The sequence below is a fragment of the Sus scrofa genome, chromosome 2, assembly GCF_000003025.6.
Source record: "Sus scrofa isolate TJ Tabasco breed Duroc chromosome 2, Sscrofa11.1, whole genome shotgun sequence".
Lineage (NCBI taxonomy): Eukaryota > Metazoa > Chordata > Mammalia > Artiodactyla > Suidae > Sus > Sus scrofa.
Genome location: NC_010444.4, coordinates 134,236,352 through 134,250,082, shown reverse-complemented (window position 1 = coordinate 134,250,082; position 13,731 = coordinate 134,236,352). Strand labels below are relative to the sequence as shown.

General features: G+C 50.0%; 1 protein-coding gene across 9 annotated transcripts in view; it reads left to right on the top strand.

The window, feature by feature from the left end:
• ACSL6 (acyl-CoA synthetase long-chain family member 6) overlaps window positions 1-13,731 on the top strand; it is a 67,946-nt gene that overhangs the window by 28,778 nt on the left and 25,437 nt on the right. For 6 of the 9 annotated variants that reach the window (XM_013995103.2, XM_005661634.3, XM_013995102.2 and 3 more), the window contains 5 exons: window positions 8,079-8,152; window positions 9,823-9,900; window positions 11,185-11,319; window positions 11,689-11,823; window positions 13,117-13,212. In XM_013995103.2, coding sequence (XP_013850557.1) covers window positions 8,079-8,152; window positions 9,823-9,900; window positions 11,185-11,319; window positions 11,689-11,823; window positions 13,117-13,212 — 518 coding nt within the window. Of the gene's footprint in view, window positions 1-8,078; window positions 8,153-9,687; window positions 9,766-9,822; window positions 9,901-11,184; window positions 11,320-11,688; window positions 11,824-13,116; window positions 13,213-13,731 lie in introns of all 9 variants that reach the window. The other 3 variants (XM_021084743.1, XM_005661633.3, XM_021084741.1) reach the window with 1 other exon arrangement.

Genomic DNA, 13,731 nt, shown 5'->3' with positions numbered 1-13,731 from the left:
TGAGAATTTCCAGCATACCACTAAGCCTTGTCAAAAGAGAATAACACAGTCCTTGCTCTCCAGGAGCTGACATCTGGAGCCATCCCGGGATTCAGAAATGCCCTTCAGGTTTATGTTGCTTTTTGTCAAGAGTTTCACAGCGTGAAATTTTGGTGATGTGTCCCCCCACCCTGGGTTTGGGAGCAGGTCACTCTAAGCTTTTAGCTTTGGACACTTGCTGTTCAAGAGTGCCCTCTGGCTTATAACGAGTCCCTAAGTCACAGATGCAGCCTCTGTATCTGGGAGAGAGCTTGATGATGCAGTGGTGCTGTTGCCTACCTGGAGGGGGCCGGCCTCATGAGGTCCAGTACTTTTTCAGACCGTGGAATCACAATTAGAAGCTGAGCATCCTGTCTGAGCTCTATGTGGTGGAAATAGGTGGTAATGAGCCTGGAAAACAGGTCATGGTTTGGTCCTCAGACCTTTCCATCCAGAGATATGGCTGGTGCCAGGGCACAGCTGGAGGAGTGAGCAGGCGTCTTGGCCGTGCACTTGGGTTTCCTCTGGCATTCGCCTAAGCCTGTGCCTCTGGTTGCATAGGCATCATCCCCTTGTCCAATACCTCACAGCCGAGAATGCAGCTCCCTTCTGCCCTAAGTGTCCTGGCTTCAGCCTCTTCAAGAGTTACATTGTTCTTTCAATGGGGAAAGTTGGGAGGTATGATCTGAACTGACATTTGAATTATGATTCTGGTGGAACCCTTCTGGAAAGGTTTTCCTCTTGGTGTGTGATGGAAACGTTTATGAAGAGTCCCGGAATAAGCCAATGCTTTGGAGCCACTAGTCAGGCCAAGAAGGCCCTGGATGAGGTGGGAGCTTGGGATGTACTATACTCAGGGATGGCTGATGGGTGCTTCATTTCTTAGCAACTATTAGCTGGTCTGAAATCTTAACCACTCTCTCCAAATAAAAGATAATGTGGGTAGTAACAGAGCCCAGTTTGGGAAAGTGGGCCTCATGAATGGTAGTTCAGATGTATCCTTATGAGTTCATGTACCCTCTCTTCCAAGAGAAGAAAATACAGTCTTGTAAAAACATATCCTTCTTAGTAGGAGTTCCCTGGTGGCTCAGTGGGTTAAGGATCAGGCATTGTCACTGCTGTAGCTGTAGTGACTGCTGTGGCGTGGGTTTGATCCCTGGCCTGGAAACTTCCGCATGCTATAAGTGTGGCCAAAGAAGAATTTTACAAAACACAGTAAAGGAGTCTCTGCGTTTATGGAGTTCCGGTTGTGGCTCAGTGGTAACGAACCCAACTGTTATCTCTCAGGATGCGGGTTCAATCCCTGGTCTCCCTCAGTGGCTTAAGCATCTGGTGTTGCTGTGATTCGACTCCTAGCCTAAGAACCTCTGTATGATGTGGGTGCAGCCCCACAAAGAAAGAGGAGAAAGGAGCCTCCGCTTTTAGAAGTCAGGATGTTGGTTGCCCTTCCAGGATAACCATGCCCTGGAATGCTGATAATGTTTTGGTTCTTTCTTTTTTTTTTTTTTTTTTTTTTTTTTTTTTTTCTGTCTATTCTAGGGCCGCACCTGCAGCATGTGGAGGTTCCCAGGTTAGGGGTTTAATCGGAGCTGTAGCCGCCAGCCTACCCCACAGCGACAGCAACGCGGGATCTGAGCTGCATCTGTGACCTACACCACGGTCACGGCAACCCCGGATCCTTAACCCATTGAGCAAGGCCAGGGACCGAACCTGCAACCTCATGGTTCCTAGTCGGATTTGTTAACTGCTGAGCCACGATGGGAACTCCTAATGTTCTGTTTCTTGATCTGGGTGTTAGTCGCCCAGGTAAGTTCACTTTGAAAAAAATCTTTTGAGCTACACACTTATTTGGGCACTTTTCCATATGTTTGTTACACTGTAAGAGTTTATTTTAAAAAAGAAAAAGATTAGCTGTGAAGAGATGATGGAGAACAAGAGTGGCAGCTGAGGAGTTCCCGTCGTGGCGCAGTGGTTAACGAATCCGACTAGGAACCATGAGGTTGCGGGTTTGATCCCTGCCCTTGCTCAGTGGGTTAAGGATCTGGCGTTGCCGTGAGCTGTGGTGTAGGTCGCAAATGGGGCTTGGATCCCGCATTGCTGTGGCTCTGACATAGGCTGGCAGCTACAACTCCGATTAGACCCCTAGCCTGGGAAACTCCATATGCCATGGGAGCAGCCCAAGAAATGGCAAAAAAAAAAAAAGAGTGGCAGCTGATGGGGGACCATGGGGTTGAGGGAGGGTGGCGTTTTTGTTATTTTCCTAGAAATATCTGAAAGGGTCGAGAGAGAGCCACTGGAGATAGAGGACTGGGGACTTCAGCTCACCAAGCAAAGCCGTCACAGCTTTGGTTCAGGTCGGGTGAGAGAGGAGGCTTCCAAGGACCCTTAAGAGATGTAGCCCCCAGCTGGGGGGAGAAGGGAGGAAGGAAGGACTCTGGGAGGCCGGGAAGATGGGGGATCCCCTCCATGGAGTAGGGGTCAGGGTCTGGGCCTGAGGGTGAGAGGTGTCATGAATGGACCAGAGTCTAAGGGGCGCCATGTGACAGTTGCTGTGACGAGAACCCTTCTGGGGTCTCATTGTGGGAGGAGAGGAAAAGGTGGGCGGCTGGATTGATTTGGGGGGGGTTATCAGAGTGGGGCGCTCCAGAGGAGGCCTGGGAGCTGAGGCGCTTGGCAGGAGAGTGGCCACAGTGAGGGACACAGGAGTCCAGCTTGAGAGGGAGGGTAGGTGAGAGGGTCCTGTGTCTGGGGTCATAGGAAAGGGCCTCAGCGTGGAGGAGCTGGCGGGGTCCCTTCTCAGTGGTGGCAGTGGGGCCGGGAGGCAGAGGAGGAGGTGGCAGCCCCTGGAACTGAAGCATCTCTTCTGTTCCATTGAGGATGCCCAGGGAAGCCCAGTGCTCGAGCTGAGCGTGGAAATGCCCATCAGCTCGACAACTGTGGCTGCTCAAAGGGCATCTCTCTGGGAAAATGCTCACCTTGACCTGTGTGTTTTGTACCAGTCCATTCAAGACCTGTGTGAGCACATGCGTAAAATTACATCGTGGCAGAGTTCCCGTCGTGGCTCAGTGGTTAACGAATCCCACTAGGAACCATGAGGTTGTAGGTTCAGTCCCTGGCCTTGCTCAGTGGGTTAAGGATCCGGCGTTGCCATGAGCTGTGGTGTAGGTTGCAGACGTGGCTCGGATCCTGCGTTGCTGTGGCTCTGGTGTAGGTTGGCAGCGGTAGCTCCAATTCACCCCTTGGCCTGGGAAACCTCCATATGCCGAGGGTGCAGCCCTAGAAAAGACAAACAAACAAACAAACAGTGCTACATTGTGGCACTCTTACTATGCAGCTTTAGGGGAAACATTTTAACATCTCTTAAGCCTTAATTTATTTGGATATTAAATGAATACATCCAATACCAGTAGCATAGGGTTGTTTAAAGAGATAACATATGAAATGCCTGGCACAGTGCCCATATTAATGTTTGGTAATTGGCTGCTATTATGGTTATTATATGTATTCCTGCTAGTCCTCAAGTCTGATTTTTTACCTTCCATTTTTTAATAATGATTTTTATTTTTTTCCATTATAGCTGGTTTATAGTGTTCTGTCAATTTTCTACTGTACAGCATGGTGACCCAGTCACACATACACACATATGTTCCTTTTTCTCACATTATCAGCATCCATCATAAGTGACTGGATATAGTTTCCAGTGCTCTATAGCTGGATCTCGCTGCTTATCCACCCCAAAGGCAATAGTTTGTATCTATTAACCCCCAATTCCCAGTCCGTCCCACTCCCTCCCCCTCCCCCTTGGCAACCACAAGTCTGATCTCCATGCCCATGTGTTTCTTTTCTGTGGAAAAGTTCATTTGTGCTGTATATTTGATTCCAGATATAAGTGATATCACATGGTATTTAGTCTTTCTCTTTCAGACTTACAGCACTTAGTATAAGAGTCTCTAGTTCCATCCATGTTGCTGCAAATCTGATTTTTTAAGAAATTGGTGGATAAGGGGGTCGATGGAAGTAAGCCTCAACTGTAAAAAAAGGAGGAACTGGTAGCAGGGAAATGAACTCTCTATCTGCACTGTACAACTTTCAGAGCGTTTCTGTCACCAAAAACCCACCTTTGTGTGAAAGCAGCAACAAGCAGCCAGAGGAGCCCCTGGCTGGAGGGCCCAGCACTGCTCCCAGCCCCCCTCCCGCCCACTCCTGCAAGAGAGACCTTGGGCTCAGCATCAGCCCACAGCTGCTCCTACTTGGAGCCAACATCCAACCAGGGCAGATCTTCACCCAGTGAAATGCCCTCTGTGTATCAGCCATGGGTGGCCCACCCAGGAACACTGGCTGAAACCAAAATGCTGTTTGCAGAATCTGAAACTAGGGGAGGTTTTTTTGTTTTTTGTTTTTTTTTTTTCTTTTAGTAGCTAGAGAGAAAATGAAGTGCAGTGCTGCTAACTTGTGAATACAAGGTGGGAAATGGACCATAGGCCTCATACTGCTGAAGCGTCGAGGCCTGGGTAGCAGGGCCTCCTATTGACGTCGCCTTAGAAAAGGAGAGAACCAGAGGTCATGGCGATTCTGCAGCTTTGATTGCCCGTCGGTCTAGCTAGTAGTGCTTAGACCTGTCCTCCATGTGAGCAACTTGGGAACATTTCCACCTCATGTTTAAAACAAGTGCTGCCAGAAGTCTGTTGTCGTCCTGAATCAGAGAAGAAAGCAGAGGCTTTCCAAAGGCTCACCTCTCACCTCCCAGTCCCCCTTTGAGACTGGGCCTCAAAGTCTTCTCCCAGAATTTGTTGTCAACTTCTCCTTTATCCTTTGGGACCACTTCTAGCGATGACTTGAGATAATAATCATCTTGTCTTTTTAGGCCTGCACCTGCAGCATATGTAAGTTCCCGGGCCAGGGTCGAATCAGAGCTGTAGCTGCCAGCCTACACCATAGCCATGCAACACCAGATCCGAGCCATATCTGCCACCTACACCACACAGTTCATGGCGACACCGGATCCTTAACCCACTGAGCAAGGACTAGTTGGGTTTGTTACCACTGAGCAATGATGCGAACGCCTAAGAAAATAATTTTAATATTTTGTGGAATATTTAAAAATTCTGTAACTCAGTAGAAGTTTATAACATGTCATTTATATCCACAAGAAAACATTGGTTTCTAAAAGGCGTAAGATTTTCTCATCATGTTGGAGAGGAAAAGGACTTGTCTAATTAAGCAGAATTGAATAACTACTACCATTGTGTGTGTTCTGGCCTGAATTGAATGGAGGCTTTAGAAATTTTTCATCCATGAAGACAAGTTTCTCTTGAGATTCTCAAACCATCCACCCTGGGGTTATACTAGGCGTGAGCATATCAGCCAGCCTAGCAGATCTAAAGCTGTATAGCATAGGACCATATTTTGGACAGTTCTGATTTCATACCTAGTATTTTGGCAGTGTTGCTTAGAAAATTCCAAAATTTGAGAATCCACAGATGAAAATTTTGGGTGATACTCTAAAAATAGTTCATGGGCCTAGGAACTCTGTGGCATTTATATTTAGGAGATAATATGGGCCTGGGATTGAAGAAAGATGCTGGGATGAAAGGCCAAAGAGGGGGAAAACAGATTTCATGGATCGTCATCTGAAAAGGAAAAATTTTAACAGCTACTTATTAGGAAACGTAATTTTTATTTACTTTTATTTTTATTATTTTTGTTTGTTTGTTTTTTTAGGGCCTCACCAGCAGCCTATGGAGGTTCCCAGGCTAGGGTTCTAATCGGAGCTACAGCTGCCAGCCTACGCTACAGCTACAACAACAAGGGATCCGAGCCGTATCTGCGACCTACACCACAGCTCACGGCAACACCAGGTCCTTAACCCACTGAGCGAAGCCAGGGATTGAACCCGCAACCTCATGGTTCCTAGTCAGATTCGTTTCTGTGGCGCCGTGATGGAAACTCCCACAGTCACAGTCTTCATTCAGAATTACGGTCGGTCCAGAATATGAACCTGTCTGCTTCCTTGTACCTCCCTTCCCAGCAGGGACTGGGTGCAGGCTTGGCTGGGGAGGCCTGGTCTTCCTTCCTTGCTGGCCTCTGGTGTTCTTCCTCCTCCCGGTCCTCAGCTCTCAGCTGGCTAGTGAGGATTTCTCCCCCGCCCACCAGATGCAAGTGGGGAAGGAGACCAAGTGGGAGAGGAAAGCGGGGAAGCAGTTTGGGCACACGTGTACTCCTGGCTCTGTTTTCAGGAGTTCTCCTGCGGCAGCAGGACCCTCCTTTGGGTGTCTGCTCCCCACTCCACTCTGGCTTCTCTCCCTGGTAGACTCTGGATTGCTACGCCCTGCTTTTGGCGGGGAAACCAGCTCATGGACAAGACTCCTTTTTAACACACCCTCCCCAGCACCACCTGATGTTCCTTCTGCAGACTCCATATCCAGCTTCTGGGGCTGATTGATTTACTGTAGCTGCAGCCTCCGTCAGCATTCTTATTGGGACTCCTGGTTGTAGGGAACATGATTGGGCTCTAATCAATCCCATTAGGGCTGAGTTAGCTTAGGTTTCAGGTTGGAGTTGCGAGGGGATCCTCACTCCTGCCTTTGTGATGGACTATAGAACTCAGCGTGGGAGTTCCCATTGGGGCGCAGCTGAAACGAATTCGACTAGGAACCATGAAGTGCAGGTTCAATCCCTGGCCTCGCTTAGTGGGTTAAGGATCTGGCATTGCCATGAGCTGTGGTGCAGGTCGCAGACGTGGCTCAGATCTGGTGTGGCGTAGGCTGTGGCGTAGGCTGGCAGAAACATCTCTGATTAGACCCCCTAACTTGGGAACCTCCATGTGTTGTGGGTGTGGCCCTAAAGGACAAAAGACAAAAAAAAAAAAAAAAAAGAACTCAGTGTGGATCTCAAGCCAAGAAATCCTTCTCACAAATTCTCCCTCATTCTTTTCATCTCTTTCTGTGTCTTTCTTATTGTGGTGAAATTCATAGTGCATAACATTAACCATTTTTTTAAAGCAAACAATTTGGTGGCATTTACTACAAACCTCTCTTGATCTCCAGCTCAGCCCTTTTATTCCATCTTTCTGGGTGAGGGTTGCAAAGTTAACATATTGGTTTATTTGCCAGTTCTTGGCTAAGTTCTGCACATGGTCTGGGTCTGGCCCCTCATTTGGGGAGTTTCACAGCTCTTGTATCTGCTGCCTCAGTGGAATGTTCTCGTTTAATATCTCCTGTACATGGCTTAGGTCCTTAGGGCTTCAGAAGCCCTATGAGGTGAGTGTCATTGTCCCAATTTTACAGATGAGGAAGCTGAGAGAGAAGAAATGTGTTTCCTGTGTTAGGCTGGCAGTGAGAGACAAGGCCAGAATTTGAGCCCAGCAGCAGTGCCAGTGTGGTGTCCATCTGGCATGAAATGTGGCTAAGCAGCCTTCCTTCCCAGCCTGCTGTGCCCTCAGTCCCCACCTGGCCTCTGTCCCCTGAGCCACCGTAGCAGCCGGGGCTTCCTCATAAGCGTTAGTGAAAGGTTGTATCAAGACAAAGCAAGAATGTCCACATCCCGTCTCTGCTGATGAGCAGGTGGGAGAGCTGCCCGGTGCTCTGGAAGGGCTGGGCTGAGCTGGGGTCTTCACAGGTGCCTGGTGCAGCAAGGAAGTCCTCTCCCAGCACAGTTGACCCCTGGATTCTGCAGACTAGACCTGCTCAGGTCCAGAGGATAGCATAGGTTACAGGTGTGTTTAAGGAGACGGGACCAAGAACCTGTGCTCCCTGAAGGTGGCAGAAAGGAAGGCACAGGCCACAAATAGCTAATTCTTCAGGCCTGGGGGCACCCCCGCCTGGGCGGCTGTGTCACCTGCCTTCTGGTCTCAAGCAGCTGGGAGCCTCCAAGTGGGATTCAAGTGTCTATAGGCTTGAACACAGCACTCATCTGCCTGAGACTGAGGATGGCTGTTGCCGGAGGCCACAGCCTTGGGTGGACAGTACTGGGTGTCTGAGACTGCTGGCTCTGGCACTATTCCCAAAGGGTGATGACCCTTGAGCTGCCAGCTAATTCTTCTTCTTGCTCTCTCCTTTCAGGGAACCCAAAAGGTGCGATGCTCACCCATGGGAACGTGGTGGCTGATTTCTCAGGCTTTCTGAAAGTGACAGAGGTGAATAACGTAGACTCTTTAATGCGGGTGTCTCTGGAGGCCACCCTCAAGCCTTGGAGGACCTCTTTTCTTTTTTTTCCCCCCGATATAACCTGAGCTGCCTTTCACAGGCAGGAGTCACTGTTCTCATTAGAACAACCTCACTTTGGCAGACACTTTGAACCCCAAGCAGTGAAATGATCCATAACCTGATAAATACGCAGTGGTTTTCTCAGAGTGCTCAGATAGCAGAAAGAAAAATGTGGAAACCTCTTTTGCATTTTTAACTTCAAAAACTGAGATGCCTATGGTTTTCGGTGTACCTTTACTTAGAGAGGAATCCTTAATAACTTGTTTTTCCAAGTAGGTCAGGGTTTAATTCAGTCATTTTGTGTTTAAGGACTACTAGAGTCTGAGAAACAACGGCAACTGCCAATTTATAAAGCTGTACTTAAAAAAAGGTAAACCTAAAAAAAGCTGGATGTGTTGGTCTGACAAAAGCATGTTAGCATTTTTAACCAACTAAGAAAGAAGGACCTTTTCCCACAAGTGGTGAGTATCTGAGTGTCCTACCGTCTCCTTAAGGAGAAAGGAATGTACCTTTTCATACAAGTTAAGCATGGTCTCTACTCTGGAGAAAATCACTACCCACATTTATGGGTGTGTCAGGTGGCATTATGAAGCCTATGCCAAATAATTACATATTTTTGTAGCAATCGCTGAGAGATTCTCGGTAGCTGAGCCCCAGCCGGGAGCCGGGAGCACAGTTCCCAGGGCTCATCCAACCTCCTCCAGAAGCCAGCCCGGGGGCGTGAAGACCTCTGAAAAAGGGCGGCGAGCAGGGAAGTCAACTGGGGAGAGCTTGTCCCTGAGGAGCAGGGCTCCGTGACCGGAACAGCCTGGTCCCTGAAGCCAGTCCCATCCCAGGGAGTGGGGTCCGTCCGGTCCATGTCTTTTAAGCCCCGTTCACAGGTCATGGCCTGGGGGCCTGGTCCCAACCACCATGCCTCTGTATGGGGCATGTACTCCAGCCCCAGTGGGCATAGGTCTAGGGTCCCCTGTGCCCCTTCCTCTGGAAGCAGAACTAGAAGTTGCCGACAAGCTGAGACCCTCCACATCCCTGGCCGAGTGGCCCCGGGGCAGGTGGTGAAATGGGGCCTGAGGCAGACCCTGCAGGCGTGGGGAGGGCGGCGCGAGTGCCAAGGACTGTGAGCGAGGAGCAGGCCTCCCCGAGCTTCCCTGCGGAGCTGACTCTGCTGGTTTATGTGTGCTTCAACTGGCTCTTTGCTTCTGCAGATAACTAGACCCACTGGCGCTTCGACCTAACACTCCGCTTCCTACGCTGCCCTGTCTCTCTTCTCTCTGCGCCTTCCCTCTTCCTCTCTCTCCTTCCCTCTCTCATTTCCCCCCCCTCTGTGCCCCCTCCCCTCCTGACTGCCCTCCCCCTCTTCCTGTTTGCCCATCCAGGTCATTTTCTCTTTATTGTTTTATGACTCTCTTGTCGTCTTCCTGTCAGTGTTTCTTTCCTTTCTGTCTCCCATGCCCGGCACCTGCAGAAAGTGATCTTTCCGAGACAGGACGATGTGCTCATCTCCTTCCTGCCTCTGGCTCACATGTTTGAGAGAGTCATCCAGGTAAGACGCCCGCCTGACTGACCGGGCCTTGCCTGGGCTCCTTCTGTTTTCTTACAGAGTCAGTGGGCTCCCACTTGTGCGGATGTGCACATTTCCTATTTGCCTTTAGCACACATGTTTGAGCGAATGGTGCAGGTAAGGCCCTGGCTCCAGGGAGGCGCAGTCTGTGCCTAGAACCCAGAACCCTAGCAGGGTGTCACTTGTCACTGGCAGCGCCTTGTCCTTGGAAGGTGTCAGAGGGGTCACCTGACCTGTCCTTCCTGGGAGCACGGCTCCAGGGAAGACCCAGGCCTGCTTTGTCTTACCTGTGGACACACCCTGGCCGAGAAAGGCCTCGGCTGATGCCATCAGATCAGAGGGCTTTTCAGCTCTGGTCATTAAGTCTCCATTTAAGGCCAGAACACCTATATCCTATAACTTCTATCACTCACAAACTCCTAAAAAAAGGAAACCAGACCGAAAAGTTGGAGAATCAGACTATCAGGGCCTTTTGGGCTGTAGATGGAGCTGGCGTTATGATTGGCCACGGGGCAGGCCTTGTGGAAATGCACAGGGAATGAGTTGTCCACCTGGGGTTTTGGGGACAAACGTTATCCACGTGTGTCACGCGGGACTAACCTGCGCATCACCTATTTCCTAAGCCTCCCCGGCTTTGCCTAGGGAGAGCTGGTATCCTGGGGCATGCTTTCCAGCTTTCCAGACCTGGGCTTGAATGCCAGCAATTGCTGTGAACTAGTTTCGTAGCTCTGGGCCGATCCCTTTACCTCTCTGACCCTTGGATTCCACTCTGTAAAATGAGGATTAGAAATTCCGGAGTTCCCTTGTGGCGCAGTAGGTTAAGTATCCAGCATTTTCCCTGCCATGGCCTGGGTCGCTGCTGTGACGTGGGTTTAATCCCTGGTCTGGGGAAGTTCCATGTGCCACAGGTGTGGCCAAAAGAAAAAAAGAAAGAAATTCTGTCTCCTTCATAGGCTTACCATGAGCATTAAAGAAAGGAGCCTGTCTTAGGCCCCTGGCATACTCCTACTCTCATTAGCAACCAGCCAGGCTCCCTCTTGGCCTCCCACAGCCAACATTAGCAGTATCTCCAGGACTCCCAGAGTTGCCAGGATGTCCCTGGGGAAGTCCCCAGGGCTACCCCTGTCCAGGGCTCGGGGATAAGCATGAAGGGGCAGGCTCCAGTGACATTGGTCTAGCATCTCCCACAGGCTCGGAATCCCACCCTTTCTCTGGCTTCTTCCATGTCTGAGTGGGACTTAGTGGGGAGGTGTGGCGGGGGGTGTGGTCCCCTCAGATGGCTTCCTCCAGAGCTGGGTTAGGGGGTCGTGGGTGCCCTCCTCGTTGGGCAGAGCTTTGGATAGCTCTGGACTGCCACCAGGAGTGACACCCTGAGGGACCCTTCCTGTGCTCTTCCTCCAGTCTGTCGTCTACTGCCACGGGGGGCGCGTGGGCTTCTTCCAGGGAGACATCCGCCTCCTGTCGGATGACATGAAGGCTCTGTGCCCCACCATCTTCCCTGTGGTCCCACGGCTGCTGAACCGGATGTATGACAAGGTGAGCCCCGCGGGCTGAGCGGCTGCAGATCTGCTTGTTGGGACAGAGGCCAGAGCCCCAGGCAGGCTTTCTACACCTCCACCCTGTGTCCTGGAACTCATCTCCTCTGTCCTTTCCTACCTTTCACCCCTCCTCCTCTTTTCTTCCTATTCTCCAGCACCCTGGTTGGGAGATTTTGGGGGGAAGCACCTTTCCCCACAGTGTGCCTGAACCTTGGTAGTGTTAAGCTTTAACTGGATGTCACATGTTCGCTGACTTCCTGCAGAGGCAAAAATAAAGTGTGGCTTCTCTCCTGGCCAGTCGGGGCCTTCTTCTGGCAGTGGGACATACATACAGACTCGACAGCTCTCTCTAACTTGTGTTCCTTAGATTTTCAGCCAGGCAAACACGCCATTAAAGCGCTGGCTCCTGGAATTCGCAGCAAAACGTAAACAGGCAGAGGTCCGGAGTGGAATCATCAGGAATGATAGTATTTGGGATGAACTCTTCTTTAACAAAATTCAGGTAAGAGGGAGTTCCTGTTGTGGTTCAGTGGTTAACGAATCCGACTAGGAACCGCGAGGTTGCAGGTTCGCTCCCTGGCCTTGCTCAGTGGGTAAAGGATCCGGTGTTGCCCTGAGCTGTGGTGTAGGTTGCAGACATGGCTCGGATCCCACGTTGCTGTGGCTCTGGTGTAGGCCAGCGGCTACAGCCCTGATTGGACCCCTAGCCTGGGAACCTCCATATGCCGCAGGTGTGGCCCTAGAAAAGACCAAAAAAAAAAAAAAAAGACAGGTAAGAAAATCAGCATGGGATGATAGTGTGACACCCAAGTGTCCACAGGGTGACCTCACAGAAGAATTAGAGAAGTTCATCCCAGTGACCTGTAATCTTATAGTAACTTATTTACTGATAAAGTCAAAGCTGAAGCAACCTTTGAAATTTTAACGGACTCATTTTTGTTCTTTGGAGATGTGTTATATTTGCCAAAGGCAGTCAGCAAGAAGGACTTCTGGAAATTAAGTTGCTTGATCTCTAAAAGCATTAGAGCAACTTAGGCAGGATTACCAAGGAGCTCCTGGGGCCTGAAGGTTCTGTTGCCCTTCCCTGTAGCCTTGACCCTGGTGGCTTTCTGGCAACACAAGGTTCTGGTCAGATGGCCAAAAATCTTCCTTTCCCTCCATTTCCCATCCCTTTAACCTCTTCCAAACCAAGCCCTTTATGAATTGCTCATTTCTATATCCCCACTAGAGTTTTGGGGGTTTTTTTGGTCTTTTTTTTTTTTCTTTTTAGGGCCACACCCATGGCACATGGAAGTTCCCAGGCTAGGGATCCAGTCGGAGCTGTAGTTACCAGCCTATGCCACAGTAACACCAGATCTGATCCAGCATCTGCAACCTACACCACAGCTCACCCACAGCTCACGGCAACGCCAGACCCTTAACCCACTGAGTGAGAAATTGCCCTAAGTAGTTGTTTTGGATGCTTGCAAATGATGAGCGAGTGAGGGAACAACTGTGTAGTTTAAGAAAGAGAAAATCAAAGTTATACCATGCTCCACAGATCAATGGCCCTCATCTCAAAAGACATCAAAGAGTTGGCCTTTTGTGGGCTGGATTGCAAAGCTGTTTGGGTTGATTGATTTGGAAGGAGAAGGGACTTCTCATGTGTGGTACAGCCTCAGGCCATCTCTCTATCCCAACCCTAGGATCCTGATAGGGTACAATGGTTGAATGTTGACTTTGGGTGAGGCACGGATGAGCTACCTGCCACCCACAGCAGCACAAGCTCTGGCAGGTTCTTCTCTCTTTCCCACAGGCCAGTCTCGGTGGGTGTGTGCGGATGATTGTCACCGGAGCAGCCCCCGCATCACCAACAGTCCTGGGATTCCTCCGGGCAGCTCTGGGGTGCCAGGTATTGCCTTTATGTGGTCTTCTCTGGAGGCAGTGGGGTGCATGTTAGGACAGGGCAGGAGACCCATTATGCCTTCTACTCTCCAGAGAAAGATCCTGGGGGCAAGATTTTTGTAGGATAAAAGCTCCCTCCTCTGAAGATATAAAAAGCCCAGTGTCACTGAGAGCCAGGATAGCCTGGTGACATTCTGGAAAGCCCAGGTGCGTGTCCACCCTGGAATCATGAGGGTAGGTCCCATGCCTGTGCCAGCACCTGTGCATTCTCCCGCCTGCAGACCATCTCCCAACCCAGAGAAGGGGCATGAGGGAAGGGGAGGGAAGTTCATTTCTGTGTTTTAATTGGACACTGTAAGTTTTGTTATTGCTAAAAAAAATTCATTCCTTCATATAGCCATTCAATTCATATTTATTACGTTCCTACATCTGCAGAGTATAGTTGTAACTAGTGGGCTTTAAGCAAAGTAGGCACATCTATTTCTTACATGTATGTGCCTCAATTATGCTTTAGGAGCCGTGGGCT